The 17,089-nt window shown below is 40.3% G+C and overlaps 1 protein-coding gene across 6 annotated transcripts in view; it reads right to left on the reverse strand.

Moving 5' to 3' along the window:
- Positions 1-232: 232 nt before the first annotated feature.
- Positions 233-17,089, reverse strand: part of NKTR (natural killer cell triggering receptor) — a 39,861-nt gene continuing 23,004 nt past the window's right edge. For 3 of the 6 annotated variants that reach the window (XM_042894628.1, XM_042894631.1, XM_042894632.1), the window contains 11 exons: positions 16,420-16,449; positions 14,872-15,017; positions 13,893-14,115; positions 13,473-13,628; positions 12,116-12,203; positions 9,325-9,470; positions 6,008-8,926; positions 5,681-5,776; positions 4,702-4,761; positions 4,102-4,200; positions 233-2,602 (listed from right to left, as the gene is read on the reverse strand). In XM_042894628.1, the coding sequence (XP_042750562.1) occupies positions 2,524-2,602; positions 4,102-4,200; positions 4,702-4,761; positions 5,681-5,776; positions 6,008-8,926; positions 9,325-9,470; positions 12,116-12,203; positions 13,473-13,628; positions 13,893-14,115; positions 14,872-15,017; positions 16,420-16,449 (4,042 nt within the window). In that variant the 3' untranslated portion in view covers positions 233-2,523. The remainder of the gene's footprint in view (positions 2,603-4,101; positions 4,201-4,701; positions 4,762-5,680; positions 5,777-6,007; positions 8,927-9,324; positions 9,471-12,115; positions 12,204-13,472; positions 13,629-13,892; positions 14,116-14,871; positions 15,018-16,419; positions 16,450-17,089) is intronic. The other 3 variants (XM_042894633.1, XM_042894629.1, XM_042894630.1) reach the window with 3 other exon arrangements.

Below are 17,089 nucleotides of genomic sequence, written 5' to 3' on the forward strand. Positions count from 1 at the left end.
ATGCTGAGACCTCACATCACCTGGAAATACCAAAATATTTGTTCCTCCTCTGACTGTTCAGTAAACGTCGAGCAGAGCCTCGTGGAGGAATCGTTCCTATGTAGGTCAGGAGAAGGAAAGGCAACTTGTAGCCTTGCAGCAGACAAGCGGATACCAAAACCGAAGCACTGTTATCATTTTCTCTGTTTCCCTTAAGCAGCAATGGATTTTTCCAGATGTAGAGAAAACAGCATTTTCAGATATGTACAAAAGTTTATTTTTATAAACAGCAACTACTTTTGAATAACAAAATTGCAAAAACAGACCAACATTAGAAAACCAGCTCAGTGGTGCATTTTCTATTTGGAGCACAAGTGAACGGAATTCACTAAGTAAAAATACTGCCCTCCAATTCCCTCACATCCCTCCTCCCCCAACCATCTACCAGATGGAATTTCTTTATAAAGCTTCAATTCAAGATACGAAACAGATATTGGTAACACTGCAGTAATTTTGGACTGACCACATTCCTATTTCTCTTCCCTTCCTTGGCTTTAATGATAATGAATTCAGAATTGAAACGTGACATAATCAGATTTTAGGGCAATTTTCTTGGAAGAAATGTTGAGTGGCAATGCTTATATTTGAATCTTTTGTTACAACGTCAGACCAGTAGTGCTATTTTCTGTGTAAGGGAAGTAACAAAGGATGTCAAACTATGGAACTGCAACAAACAACATCATGAGCAAGGGATTATTTGTTTCTGACTCTGAAATGGCTGCTGCTCCGTTAGAAAGAAATCTGCTAACATAATTATCCGAGAAACGCAATTTAACATTAAATACATTTATGAGAACCTTACAAACTACTGGTTTGGGAGGATTACGTGCACAGTCTTTCGTGGAGTGACAAGAGCAGGAAGTGTCTGAGCACAGAGCTTTGGGTCCTCCTGGAAAGGTGGGAAAGAGGAGAGACACAACCAGGCTCAGGAACCTGCGTACAGATATTCCTCAGCTGCTCACATGCAGCACATCCATCAGTCCTCAGACTTCCCTTCTGCTTTCACGTACCAAAGGCTAAAACTTGGGGTTCTCAACCAAAAATCCCGTATGAAATGATTACTTTTGATTTTCAAAGACGTTGAGTCTTGATTTAAAAAAAAAAGAAAAATCATTTTCAATCTTTGAGAACATTGAAGAAAACTAAAGCATCTCAAGGGGTTACAGAAAGTCAGTAATGAAAGTTATTATAATACAACTGCACTCGTTAGCTCTGCTAAAGCTACATTAGTCTGTTTCTTCACTACAGACCCCATTTTTCAGGGTGTGTTTTCTATTAAAAAAACCTGCTTCTTAGTATATAACTTTCTAGACACTGAAAACCATTACAAATGGTTTTATATCAGCTCAATCAGAATATTGCAAAAATTTATGCTCTTCAGCTTTATATTGTTTTCTTGTGAACCATTTAACTGCAACATGAAGTCGTTTTTGGTATTGAAGGTTACTTTGAAAGTACTTTTCATGCTTTTTTCAGGCATACGAGCATTTCTGAAATCACACCACTCTGACAAGAGGTAATTCAGTGCCTGCACACCGATATTCCTATGGCAAAGGGGACACATCTACAGACAGCTTATAAAGGAACCCTTATGGCTCCTTGAAAACCATCGTCAGTTAAGACTTTAAGAAGTGTCCTGATCAAATCTGTGATATCCTCAACTAACTGTTCACAACATTGGGCTTCAGAACGTGTTGAAGTATGCCTAGCACTGCAAGATGAGTTGAAATGGGACTGCTTCAAAACGCTTCTTTAGCCTCTGAAGAACACCTCTGTTTATCACCGAATTCGCTTTTAAATGCAAAAGTGTGGCCAGGTTGGATGGTAGGATCAAAACTCACCCATCACACTCTTGCTCACAATTCTCTTGTGTGTAATCTCACCCTTCTGAGCGGATTTCTGCAGTATCACAGTACAGAAAGGATTAAGACAGAGTGGCAGTCTTTCTTTTCATCACCTACCTGTTGTATGTATACCCTCTCATATATTGCAACGGTCAAACAAGACAGAGTGGAACCCATCTTCCAGCATTAAAAAAAGCATGTTAACAAACTAGAAATGGCAGCCTTGGTAAGAAGTCCATCACAGTTTTTGAGTTGCTAGCATATATTTAATAGTAACAGGCAGAGAGCCCTGTTTATAAACATACCTCAGTAGCAACTGCTGCACCGAGAAAGCAGTGTCAGCAAACTCACTCACGTGTCTCTCATGGCTTGGAAAATCCAATTCAAGGAAATCAAACTTTTTTCTGTGTTGTGAAAGTAGTGTTTGACATAAAAGCAATCGGCTGGGCTTCGGCACATCTCTCCTTGTGGATACAATCAGTCAAGTGAGTTCACTGCTAAACGGTAAAGTTTCGGTTAGCTCAGCAAACACCCTTCAAAACTTCACTTGCAACACCGTTCAAAACAGTTTTTGTTTTTCTTTCTAAATGCAACACTGATAAACTGATTTAATGTGGTTTCCATTGCCCAAGAAACGTTTTCAGCTGTATCTGCTGCTCTCACTGGGACTTCGGTTGTTGGAGTAACTGCGATCACTTTCGCTATCAGAGCCATAAGATCTACAAAGAAAAGATTGAAATGCCTCAAAATCGCATTCTGAATTTCCAACTCAAAATTGCGCCGCGTTAAAAAGATTGGCAAGAGATGCACAAGACAAGAGAACGTACATTATATCTTATGTCACAACTGGAATACACACTAGGGGACACTCCATTAAAATAGTCATTAACTTCACATGATGAGAACCCAGCGAAAGTCAAGTCAAAATCTGTTTGTAGCCATAGCATTTCTTCCTTTCTTCAGTACAGATGAAGGAAGCTGCCGCCCCCAAACAATTTGGTTTTTGTTAACATTAATAGCTGATTAAGCAGCACATTCTAACAAATACAGTTTTATTTCTCAACCGAGATGATCTTCTGTCCCTTTGCTTTACGTATTGCAATTTGAAGTCTGGAGATGAGCCTGAAAAATCAGGCCCCACAGTAACAACAGGAGCGACTGCAGGAGAGAAATAGATTAAAATGTTCTAGCTTATCCAAACCAAGAGTTCCAAGTTCAGCACCTGGCCAAGCACTCAGATTGTTTCAGATAAGCCACAGGACGTGTTCCATTTATCCAGTGTTCAAATTAAACAGAACAAACTTTTCTCACAAATCTTCTAGCCTCATGCCTGCAAGGAAAGCCTTGCTAGGGCAGGGCTGGCACAAGCAGTGTTTCTCTGATGTTTCCAGACATCCTAAAACAGTAATTTTGAAAGACTGCTTTCACACTCATTAATCTCATTCATTTTCCTTCAAATACATGATGGAAGCCTGGGTGGCAGCAAAGTCCATTACGAGTTAATACAAAGTCATAGAAAAAAACATGCAAGAGAAAAAAACATGTATGAAGAAAACAAATACGAGAACAGAAAAATGAACATTTATAGTAGCCAGAGATCTGCCTGACTTACTGCTGACTAGTAAGGGAATTACTAAAAGGTATGGGATTAATCACTGCTGCACTCTATTCACTATATAAAGCTCACTTTCCACTCTTGATCGTGGTGCATTGTGCTCACTTACACCTGTGGTAATTCCCCTGGTGTGAGTAGGATCATTTATCCTAAATGCTGACACAAAAAGCAAGCTGGGTTTACTGGTGAAATACTCTTTCGAAACACATTCTAGGAAGCTGAAGATTAATTCTGGATAGCACTAATTCTTCCACTTCCTTTGCACACTTTTTGTGTTTAAATCCACTTTCACAGTCTAGCCAAAAAGCATTCACCATCCAATGGAGTTCTTTGCATACTAGGTAGCTTTTAACCCATGACAGGGCACCCAGTTTAAATCCTGAAAGCTAATTCACTGCAGGATTGAAATAAAACACCTAAGGGAAGGATTATAAAAATAAAATAATAAAAAAAAAAGTGCTTATTTTGACCATACATGGCCATTTTTGCAATATATTTTATATTCTGGAAAGAAACATTAGCTTTCATTAACTGAACTACATAGCTTGTGATTTTTTTTTTTGCATAAATACAGGGTTAAAGCCATGCAAGTAAATAACATACCTGGATCTCCTGTCATAACTTCTAGATCTTCGATAGCTGTCGCTCCTTTTACTTCTACTTCGACTTCTGCTATAGTAACTATCATAGGTGTATGACCTACTTTAAAGGGAAAAGAAAGCCACTGTTGATTTATAGTCACAGGTCTAGAATGCCATTTGTGTTAAACACGTTTTAAAGACATTTATGTACAAAGAAATGAATTGCTGTATAGAAATTATTCTTGATAATTTCAACAAGAACACAAGATAATACTAAGTTTTCATAGAAGTTTGATGTCAGAATTAAATACCTTCAGAAGAAGAAATACAATCTTAAATTTTTGAATCTACAGTCCATGAAGGAAGACAACTTGTTTTCAGAAGTATTAGCAAACAAGTAACAGAATTATCCCAATTTATATTTCAAATTTCATTTTTCACCATTACTAATGACACGATTTGGTTATGTTCAAAGTGCCTCATTTACGCTGATTCTGCCTGGGAGGCTGCTATCACGAGAAGTTGAATCCTAAGTACCACAGACAAAGGGGTATTCTTACACTAAGATATTTTTATAGTAAGTACATTTATTTCAAAGTTGTCACAGAACTGCTATCCATACCTGGACCGGCTGTGGTGACCATAAGAACTACTTCTGGATCGGCTTCTACTGTAGGTTCGACTAGAAACAAGCAAACAAAAAACACATGAAGGTAATCAGGAACGAGTGCAGAACAGGGCCCAACAAAGGCAGAGGGGAATACCATTTTCCAGAACTCCTCACCCATACTGCTGGACATTAAAGCAAACTGCTTCTCAATGACAGGACATTTCAAAATACGACTATTCTAACTTGCACTTTTAAGAGGATGCATCAGATTGTATCACATATGGCCGAGCCCACTTTCAACTTGTTCAGAGTTGGAAGCATCGAGAATTGTGGGCATAATTCACTGCTTTGTTAATATACCTCATTGAATCATATCATATATGAATATCATATCATATCATAATCATATATGAATATTCCCCTATATTCAGCACTCGTGAGGCCGCACCTCGAGTACTGTGTCCAGTTTTGGGCCCCTCACTGCAAGAAAGATATTGAGGCCCTGGAACGTGTTCAAAGGAGGGCAACAAAGCTGGTGAGGGGTCTGGAACACAGGACTGATGAGGAGAGGCTGAAGGAGCTGGGAATGTTCAGCCTGGAGAAGAGGAGGCTCAGGGAAGACCTCATTGCTCTCTATAACTTCCTGAAGGGAGGTTGTGGTGAGCTGGGGGTCAGCCTCTGCTCTCGTGTCATTAGTGATAGGACCAGGGGGAATGGTTTCAAGCTACGGCAGGGGAGATTCAGGCTGGACATGAGGAAGTATTACTTTTCAGAAAGGGTGGTCAGGCACTGGAATGGACTGCCCAGGGAGGTGGTGGAGTCACCGAGCCTGGGGGTGTTCAAGGAAAGGCTGGATGTTGTGTTGAGGGACATGGTTTAGTGGGAGCTATTGGGAATAGGTGAACGGTTGGACTGGATGAGCTTTTAGGTCTTTTCCAACCTTGGTGATTCTATGATTCTATGCTTCTCAGTCTCCATTAGAGAAGCTTACCTCCGACTCTTGTAACTGTGGTAAGAACTACTTCGGCTCCTTGACCGATCTCTGCTGTACCAGCCTCTACTTCTGCTTCTTGTATAGCTTCTCGACCTGCAAACAGCGAACACAACCTGAGACGATCACAAAATGGAACATAACAAGTGAAAAGCAGAAGGAAACGAAAAGCAAAAGCGTTTAGAAGTTTACCTTTAAAACTAAATATATATTCCACACTCTCTAAATTATAAGCACTTTTTAAAAGAAAAAGGAAGAAAAACACGCCTCAGAATGCTGGAAACTTTCAAGTTATCGCGGTAGGCTGTGAACACACAAACATTTTACCTGTAAGAATACGTAGAGCTTCGGGATCGGCTTCTTGAGTGACTGTACGACTCAGACCGCGTTCGGTGTCTGGATTTAGATTCAGATTTACTTCGAGACCTGCTGAGGCTCCTGGATGGACTGTTGTCATCTCTACTTGGAGACTCCTCCTCGCTGGAGCTTTCTTGGTTCCTTGGCCTTCGATTTAGTCGTGCTGTCTTCCTAACTTCGTCAAACAGAGATCCAGGCCTTACTTTATTTTTAGCTTTTATTTCAATTCTCAAACCTGCTGGCTTAGCCTCTGGTGCTGCAGCCACGTTTTTCACTTCCGTGGCAGTACTAATTGTAGCTGGTTGCAGATTACCAACACCTTGCAAGGGCTTCCATTTATTATCAATTGAATTGCTTTGTGCATTTTCAGCAATTTCACTTTTCAAACTACAGTCTTTAGCATTAGATGCAGGAACGGAGTTATTCTCTTGCCTTCCTGCTTCTTCTTTAATATTAATGAAGTCTGCAATGTTGTTTCCTGGTTTGACAGCATCTTGTTCGGAGGTCTGTAAATCTTTGTTTATACTAGCACCTAAACTCTGAGGTTTATCAGTGAGAATGACAGGAGACAAAGCGTCCACAACCACCTTCCCTGGTGAGTTACGGTCTGGAGTGCAAATCTCCATGTTGTCATCTGTCTGAATTACATCCAATCCATTCTGGTTGCTTTCTTCAGCATGCTCAGTCTCGTTATTGCAAGTAGTCACATTTATTCCTGAGTTTAATATACTGGTTGAAGTGTTAGGATTGATGCTATCGTTATTAAGTTTATTTTGATTTGGTGAGGCATTAGGAGTAGTATTTTTAACTAGCAGGTTTTCATCTGCACAGGGTTTTTCACCATTTCCTGTTTTGTCTTTGACCATTTCATCCTTTTCACAAGCTTCTTGTTTTTTATCCTTCACACCCTTGCTAAGTTGCTTTTCTTTGTCATCCTTGATAACTGGCTTTTCATTTATATCTTCTTCATCTTCTTCACCAAACTCCAGTGGGGGCTGCCAGTGAAACACTTCTTTTCTTTTCTGAACTTTGTGTTTTTTCTCCTTTTTCCCTTTTGATTTTTCTTTCACTTTTTTGGAATGTGATTTTTTAAGAGCTTTTTTGGATTCGTGTTTGTGTTTTTTTGCTTTTCCTCTGGTATGCGTTGAGTTAGAACGAGAACTCTCAGATTCCGAAGATGGCAACTGTTTGCTTATTTTCCATGCACTATCAGAATCCAGAACGCCCTCTGAGGAATTGGATTTCGTTTTTCTCCTTTTGGTACCACTAAGTTCTGTATCAGATCCTGATGTGGCCTCTCCTTCCTCTTTATCGGACGAGGGTCTGGAATCTCCCCTACCACGATGAGCATCTCCCCGTTCCGAGTTTGACTCAGAGTCCCATTTACTACATGAGTAGGACTTTTGTTTACTTTTTGCACCACCTCTAGGTTGCTCAGCAGATTGCTCTTTGGCTGCTTTCTTTTTAGAACGGTCACCATCCCATTCACACTTGGATTTCTCCTCCCCTCTCACAGAACGGAAGGTATTTTTATCCTGTTGCTGAGCATCTCCTTCTAACTGACAATGGCCTTCCTTTTCTTGGGCTCCCTTCACTTTACCAGAACGCTCGCTGTCAGTAGAGAAGTCTGAAGATGATAAACTGTCACTCTCTTTCACTCCTCGAGAAGACTCATCATAGTCCTTCGTATCCTTGTAAGGAAGGGTACTTTCAGAGCTTGTTTCTTGCCTCCCTTTAAGAGAACGTGTGTTCTGATCGCCCGATGCAGATTTTCTTTTGCTTCTGTGTCTATCATCATCACTGAGGGAAAAATAAGACGTTGACTCACTGTATCCTGACCTGTCACTGCGGTATTTCAGTGATGGTGATCTGCCAGAAGAACGAGATTTCGTCCTTGAGCTAGACAGACTTCTAGATCTTGTGTAAGACCTTGAGTACGACCTGCTTCGAGAGGACCTGCTTCTCGATCTCTGCCAACTATCTGAGCTTTTGTCACTGCGGTATTTGGAATAGCCGCTTCGATCGCTGTCAGAACTGCCCTGTTGCTTTTGATACGAAGATGTGTTAGCCTCTTTAACAACTACTAAATTATAATTAGTCTGGGGGGGTATTAAATGGGTTGCTTTAGCTTTCATTTCTTGAATTCGCTCATAAGATGGCTTCCACGGTTTTTGTCCGGGCTTCCACCTTGAAGGTGGAGGACTATCACTTAAGGGTATTACAGGGAGGGTCTCTGGGACAACTGGTGGGATGACGACCTTATCACTTGGTAGTATAACTGCTCTTACAGGGTCAGAAGGCTTGTTCAACTTACTTTCATTTAATCGTGCTGAAATATTTCGTGGAGAATTGGAAACAGTCTTTTGATGCCTAGGATTAGAACTTGATCTTGACCTACTTCGAGAACGCGATGATTTAGAGGCTGACCTTGATCTGGAACTTCTTTGGGAATAAGACCTTGACTTAGACCTAGATCTGGATCTGGACCTGGACCTGTAGTACGACCGACTCTCTCTGCTTGAGAAAGTTGATGAACTCTGGTCTTCCTTATCAGATTTAGACCAGTCTCTTCTGGAAGAATGTCTAGAAGACAACGAGGAGGAACGAGATTTCCTCTCACGATCACAGGACGATTTCTTCTTCCTGAATGAACGTGAGGATTCCACCTCTGATGAAGCTGATGCTTTCTTTTTTTTAGGTTGCTTGTGCTTCTTGAAATGCTTCTGCTTTTTAGACTTCTTTTTATGTTTCACTTTCTTTTTTCTGTGCTTTTTGTGGTGACTGGAGTATCTCACAGTACTCAGATCGGAATAGCCGTTATGTGACCAAGATCTTGATCTCCGTGATGCACTTCTTTCATCCCACCTGCTTGTACATGGGTCACTTAACCTTGAAAAAACAGGCAAGCACCACATTCAGTGAAAATTCTTTTAAAAACTTTGCCTTTCCCCTCCACCTCTGCCCCAAGGCAATTAATGAATGAATTGTAAAAACGCCTGCATTTGCTATCAGAAAACTGCATTTTGAATTGTTCCAATTGCACCAACAGAAAAAAGTTATTCTATGACATGAAGCCTTTTCAGCATGCATTCCTCTGGTGTTACATCTCTGAACCAGAAAGGCTTTAAGAAAGATTCCATTTAAACGCAGAACGTTAGACATGGAGAGATGCCAAATACAGAGATATTTTTACAGATGTTATTTAGCCGAAAAAGAACACCACGGAACATCTACATAATCAACTGGTGTTAGAAAAAGACATTGTGTATTTGTATTAAGGCTCTTACTTATCGCCTTTACTCCACTTTTCTCCACTAGGTGGTCTGTATGCTCGTAATCTCTGCATTTCCTCTTTCCAGTGAGGAGGAGTCTCACTGCTCTCATCATCATCAGATTCAGAGCACGACCGTGATCGAGGTGGGGTGTGATATCGCTGCAGAAGCAAAGAAGAGTCACTCAAGAATATAGTTTCCTTTAAAGAAGAATGAACAATGCATAAGTGTATGGTGCCTCATACAGATTTTGCATGCAACTTTATAACACCAACCAGACAATGCTATTCTCAAACGGTCACAAAGAACACAGATTGCAAAGCCCTGACAGAAACATCCACTTTGGGCACCCAGACATCCTACATGTGAGACCAGATTACGTAGCTAACTGTATTTTCATTCTCTGAAGGCAGTTCTCAAAGCTTGAGCAGGTGCTGGTTTGTTTTTTTTTTTAAACATAAAAGGAAGAATTTAGGAAGAAGTCAAATTCCCTTTATGGAGCACCTTTTGGAGCATCGTAATTACTGGAGATAACCAAACAACTGTTTTCCCCCAATGATACTAAAGAACAGAGGTTTCACTTCAGTTAGGAGACTCTAAATTTCTTCGAGGCATTAAGATGAGCTCTATTTCAAAAGTCACTGCTGTTCAGCCCTTCAGGAATGGGCATTCAGGTTAATATCTTACAAGCAAAAAATCCTTTCAAAAAGTGTAACGAAGCTTCATGCTCAAAAATGATGCTTAGTCACAACACTCAAATGAGCAACAAGAGCTTCTCCTGCAGCAGCAGCAAAGCACTCATAACATTGCTAACTCATTATTTTCCATTACCCAGTAGGATGCACACTTAAGTAACTCATATGAGGAAATTAGATGCTCCTCAACTCAATTAACAAAGAAGAAAAACTTCTGGGTTTTACTCAATTATTTTGAACCACTGGTAAAACAGTACGTGGAAAAAAACCAAACAACAGTTTGTCTGCCAATATAAAAAGAGAAAGACATGTATTGATTTACATAGAATTCGGATAACTTCAGGCAGAACTCTCAAGCCTTTTTCTCTTCATGTAAGAAAACAAGGAGCATCTGTCATGGAGACCTGGAGATTCCCTACCCTTTCTTCTGAAGCAATGACTGCTTGAAAAAGAAAAAAAGGTGTTGTTCCCCCTTCAGAACCTAAGAGAATTCAAAACTACAAATGAGCACCTTGAGTAGTTGGCTGTAGAGAGAAAGCTAAATGAACTACTAGAGGCTGCAGAAAACACGTCTGTCTACTGCTAGGCTTAAATTATTTCTGATATTAGTTATTATTTTCACTCTACTTTTCCTGAGAGGATGCCAAAATTAGGAAAAACAAGACACAGGCACCTAATTGGCAAAAGCCAATTCTACGCAGTGCTATGTTAGTTTTCCAGAAATCTCTGCTTACATAAATGTTTCAAAACACTGTATTTCAAAGGTTTCCTTTAATGGATATCACAAGAGTCAAATACAAATGAAAGTTGTCAGATGTATCAAGGACAACAGCTATCAGATTTAATGTCAAGGCTGGCAAATAAGGGAAGAAGAGGCACTCAGCTGCGGCCCAAACACTCCAGTACCTTGTTTCACCTTACAGCCATCAGCCAATAATTTTGAGGTTTAAAATCTTTGCTTCACAAGGATGCAAAGCTAAAAAGACATTCTTCAAATGCAGTGGCTGTGACAGAAGAAAAATCATGTTCAGGGAAGCCTTGGCTACGACCATCCTTGTGAAAAGTGTCTTCAGCTAGGTAGATTAATCATTAACATATCTGTATTTAAGGTCACCCACTGAAGGACCAACTGCACGTTTAGGAAAGATGTTTTTATTTTCTCTCCTTTTTCTGTTGACTGAAAAACAACAGCGTTTTGGGCCTGTGATTTAGGTTATTAAAGAAGAGACAAGAAAACTTTTCTTAAGAACAGCGGCACTAATGCAAAAGCCTTGAGGTTACCAGAGCACTGAAGCAGAAAAAAAGTCAAATAATTAACAGTGACAGTCTTCACAGAGGAAGGTAGAAAAAAAATGGACCAAATCTGTATACTTGTAAAAAAAAAAAGCCTCCTCTACTAGCAATGCAAAAAACTCACTTCTTGCCCATCAGTGCTACCTGTGAAACTACATGGATTTCATCTCAAGTAGCTGAGCAGATGAAATCTGACAAGCTACATTAAGTAGCTTAAAAACAAGAAAAGAAACAAAAGATACACTTCAAATGTCAACAAGCAGAACTAACAGTTGAAGTGGTCCTGCCAAACTTGCTAGCAATACTGCTGCTTCCCAGCACTGTGTGCACAACCATCAGGACGTGCATCAGGAAGGGCTGTTCATGCATCAGACACTGTAGAAGTCTTCTCTTTGGTTCTACTCCAGCCCCAGTGTTTCACAGACACAGTGAGGAAATGCAAGGGGATGAGAGCACAAACTCACGTCACGTCTCATTGCTTCAGATCTTGTGGCTCAACTAGGATGAATCTTTGCTGAATTAATGTCAGTCTTTGGAAATAAATAATTTTCTTTTGTTTGAAGCTTCCTTATGTTGGAAACCACTCGTGAGTGAGTATGCATTTGTTTTCCCAAACAGTGTTTACGCAAAAAAGGACATTAATAAGAAGGATGGGGAAGAAGTATTCTAATATGAAGTACTTAACAAACAATATTTCAAACGTCTAAGCTTGAATCTACAGCAGTCAACAACATCACACAGAGCCTTAAAGGAAATTCAAAGTTCAAGGTCAGAGAAAATACTCTGGATGAGAGGAAAGAAAAAAGGAAATCACATACTATTGTGCCTCTTCCTTTAATTTTTCGTCCAGATTTAGACACTGATGGTTTCTGGTCAGTTAGAACTGGAGTAGCATCAAGAAGCTTCCTACATAAATTAATAAAATATGAGCTTACACAAATAAACCCACACGTAACCATTTTAATTTCAACCTAAAACTGGTATTAATCATGCAAAATATCTTAATAGTCTACTTTGATAGGGTAGAACTAAGAATTCAGTGAATGGCATTCCAAGAAGTAAGCCACGCACAGATCTGCAGAGAAAGGCAAACCAACACGTACACTGGTTTCCAGCCTGCTCAGCAGATCTGATTTCTTCTCCTGATAAATAAATGCTAACGACAAACTTGCACAGTACTCTGTTGAAGTGGATTTTCTCAGTAGGCCAGCTTGTGTTTGGTGAACAAATTGTTAAGAGGACACAGAAAGAATAGCTTCAGGATCTTGGCCGTTACACAACAATGCCTCAGCACAGGGAATGGCAGCTCAGACAACCCACAAGTTCTAAAGCTTTGTTTCCTTCCTCAGCAACAAGAGGTAATTCAGCACTCCTTTCTACAGAGGTTGTACAACATCCTTGAAAGAAGCAGATAAGGCTTTGAAAACACGGGTAGCACTTCAAGAAAAAGCTCACAAAAGATTATATAGTTAACCAAATTTAAAGAAAAAATAAGAAATTCATTACAGTTTTTAGATGTGTCCAGGACTGTGCCCACATGAATTCAAAAGTGAAGAAATCTGGGAGAAAAAACCTGCAATTTATCAGGCACACCAAACAGAAAGTTGTTTTCACAAAAACAGTCTCCTCTTCTCTAAATTAGAGACTGCTTCCAAGACTGTTCCACTGATTTTGCACTAAATTTTCTCCCTTTACAGAATCACAGAATTGTAGGGGTTGGAAGGGATCAGAAGATCATTGAGTCCAACCCCCCTGCCAAAGCAGGTTCCCTACACCAGGTTAGTCTAAGAAGCTGAGAAATCACTTCTCCCATTCAAGCTTGCCTTGCAATGATGTATTTGCTGTGGTTTTTGTTGCAAAATTTCCTCTTGAATTAGTGAACAATGTATGCAGTGTTTGTAATTGAGTTTAAGGCCATGATATGCATGATCCCTATGGTTCAGTGAAATGAATTCATAAGGTTTCACTGAAAAAAAGAAAAGCAAACATAAAAACAAACCATTCTGAAAGGAAACTACCAACGAAACACTCAAAGTAGGATGCTTAAAGTACCTCACTTGGAAATCCTGATGCTACACCCATTATTTGCTACAAGTTCTGGAAATGCATCGTTAGTGGCAAAGTTCTATGCATAATTCCCAGCAATAAAGTCAACATAATTAGATAACTCCTTACGTTTCAGGCTCTGCACTGACAACAGGCACATCTCTTCTCAGCAAGAATCTATTTTCAGGCACTGGGGGAATTTCTTCAGGACGTACCACAGGTTTATCCCTCTTTGTGCTGACATCCACTGTTTTTTCTGTTACGTCGCTCTTGTCAGAAAGGCTGCTAAGAGGAAAAAAGCAAGGTTATAATTCAGAATCAACTGACAAGCACCACTTTCCAGGGTGAATTCCCAAAATAAGCCCACGTGATGAAACGAGCTACAGATGACTACGAAAACAAAATGCTGTCATTAACTCATTTTATGCGGGAGGATGGAGCCCAAACTTCCAGAATAAAAGCACCTTCATATTAATTGCATGAGTAGTTCACGAAAAAGGAAAGTTTCTCAAATTTCTCTGAAATCCTGAAATGTAAGAAACTAGTCACCATCTTTGGTTTGAGGTTCGCTTGCTCCTCAGATCCTCCTTCTTCCTCTCTTCCTTCCTCCGTTTTCTTGACTGCTTGGTTTTAGCTCTTCTTTTACGCTTTCTTCTTCTGCTTCTTTCATCTTCAGCTTCACTTTCAGATGATGTTTCTGAGGGGTCTGATCCACTGGAGGTTGAGTCTGAAGCTTCTGAGTCAGAACACACTTTCTTCTTCTTCTCCAAAGCTTAGAAACAGACATTTTAAACGTACAGTGTGTACATGTAGTGTGCATACATAAAGGTACACAACTTTATATATGTAAAAGCACATACTTCTCCAGGAGCTCAGCCTGCAAACCTTTCACAGCGAGGTCTGCTAAAGGACAACTGCATGAATTTGATTGCATCCAGCATAAAGCACTATCAATAAAATATCAATTTTCTAGTAAGGATGGTTGTAAAAAAATCCCTTTGTTTGCTATCAAGTGAACTGTAAGACTTGCTATGCACAACTTCTGCCACGCAAGATGCACCACTGAAAAGCCAAAGCACCTTAAAGGTGTGCACTGGAGGTCAGTAAGTGAAGTTGACACTCAGATGCTGGGGAGTTGGACAAGATGACCTTTAAAGGACCCTTCCAACATTAAAATAAGCCTTCAGAAACAGCACAAGATCCCCCCTCAAGAAAAGCATCTGATTGGACGACTATCTTTCAAGCTCTGAAAAATAACTGGTAATTACTTTTCGAGTATGTAACATTAACCACAAAGATTAATTAAGAAGAGGAAGCAGACATGCAAGTTCTGAGCCACAAAGACTGAGGTCAAAGAACCTCCTTTCCCTTGCCTTGCTTGCCTCCACCAACCTCTAAATTTTGACGACTCATTAGAGCCAAATTAAGACTTGATAGATTCACCACAGTGATTTCTAGATGCTGACATAGTTTTTAGACTCTGAAAACAATGTCAACATTCAATTAACTTCAGCTTATGTATGCTTACCGTCTTTTGCTGGTTTTGTAACAAGCACCCCACAGTCAATGACTCGTACATCTGCATAGGGTCTGCTGGCAGTATCAGTTTTCAGATTTTCTATTTGTTCTATTACTTCAAAACCAGAAATAACCAGTCCAAAGACAACGTGCACGCTGCAGAAATAAAACAGTTGGGAAGTACAAGCCTTTATATATCGCCGTAATCTTTTTCCAATGAATTTCAGATTTAAAAGTCATTCTCAACCAGAAACATTCAGCTTCACTGGGCTCACCTGGCTCTTAAAAATATTACATTTAAAAACAAGGCTTTTTCAAATTACTTTTACATTGACAGCAAGGCTAAGATTTCATGCAATATGATCAGGAGGTGTTTTTTGCTTTAACTTGATGCCATCTTACTCTCTTCTAATGGGCACCATAACAGGTCATCAATTCTAACCAAGCCTTCTATTTTTGAGATCCTGAACATCAGGCAGATGAAACAAAGCTGGTCACAAATTGTCACCTTCCCCAGAGATGAAGCATTTATAGGTCTATGCAAACTCAGCACGCACATTCCCACTAACTCTGAAGGCACAGTTACAATTCATGAATCTCTAATTCTGTTCTACCGTACCACATGTCTTTTTCCTCCTTGCAATTACCTGTATCTTGAATTGTGGGCTAAGGGCAGCAACCAGGTTTAAATAAATGAGTATGGAAGGTTTGGGGCCTTCCAAGCTTTCAAGCTTTAGGAAATAAGTTGTCGTTTGGAATTTTTATAGAGCTCAAACAAAATTTTCCATCTTTTTTCGCTACATCATCTTTCACAGAACTAAGAATTTGTTTTCCTATTGACGTCTACTTGCAGCTCAGAAAGCAAATGATATCCTGGGCTCCATCAAAAGAGGGGTGGCCAGCAGGGACAGGGAGGTGATTGTCCCTCTCTACTCTGTCCTCTTGAGGCCCCATATGCAGTACTGTGTCCAGGACTGGGCCCCCAATGCAAGAAAGACAGGGAGCTGTTGGAGAGGGTCCAGAGGAGCCACAAAGATGCTCAGGGGACTGCAGCACCTCCCTACAAAGACAGGCTGAGGGAGCTGGGCTTGTTCAGCATGGAGAAGAGAAGCTGCGGGGTGACCTCAGTGCAGCCTGCAGTGCCTCAAGGGAGCCTGCAGCCAGGAGGGGAGTCAGCTCTTGGCAAGGGGAGATGGCAGCAGGACGAGGGAAATGGTTTGGAGCTGAGGGAGGGCAGCTGGAGGTTGGATGTCGGAGGGGAGTTCTTTGCTATGAGAGCGGTGAGGTGCTGGAACAGCTGCCCAGAGAGGCTGTGATGCCCCGTCCATCCGTGGAGGTGTTGGAGGCCAGGTTGGATGGGGCCCTGGGCAGCCTGGGCTGCTGTGAAATGGGGAGGTTGGTGGCCCTGCATTGGTGGGGGGTTGGAGCTTCGTGATCCTTGAGGTCCCTTCCAACCCAACCATTCAATGATTCTATGCTTCTACTTCCAAAACAACGCGTGAAGACTCATCAGTAATCCCAACTTCATTCATCATTGAAGAAATGGAAATATTCTTACCCATCAAGATGAGGAGCAGGTTTTGTTGTTCTGTTTGACAAACAGCAAGATGGTAAGATGGTAAAATAAAAATCAAGGATTCAGATGAAGCAAGAGAAGAATGGCACGGGGAAAAAAAAAAAGGTGAAGGTAAGACAAAATAGTGAAAAAATTCAGTTACATACATGGAATTAAAAACATCTTACAGCTTATAGACACAGACCCTTCTTTAATCTTTTAATCAAAATTTGCTTAAAGTTTAACTCGAAAGTTGTACCAAATACCATTTTATGCATGCAACAAAAAATATTAAAGCCTCTTTAAATACACATTTAAATATCACTAACATCTTTAATCACAAAAAAGACAACTTGCAAATAAATATTGGGCAACTAATGAAATTTACATGTTTCTCTCATTGTTATTACGCTACATGGTCACTTTGGAGTCAGTTTCATTTAAAAAAGAAATAGGAAAACAGAGTTCTCATATGTGATAGATTCTTTGCTTTTGCTTTTTTTTCCTATTACTTTCCACCTACTTGATTGGCCTCAAGACTCAGGATACAAAGCAGCTCCAGCTTTAAGTGTCAGGACTAAAGTACTTCAGCTGATGAGCTCACAGGCTTCCCAAAAGCAACAGCAGCACAGTGCAAGCAGACATTACGTGGTACCCTGCAGCTTACTTCTGT

This window comes from Lagopus leucura, unplaced genomic scaffold (assembly GCF_019238085.1).
Source record: "Lagopus leucura isolate 7727_CA_CO unplaced genomic scaffold, USGS_WTPT01 138-14_obj-0_obj, whole genome shotgun sequence".
NCBI classification, from domain to species: domain Eukaryota; kingdom Metazoa; phylum Chordata; class Aves; order Galliformes; family Phasianidae; genus Lagopus; species Lagopus leucura.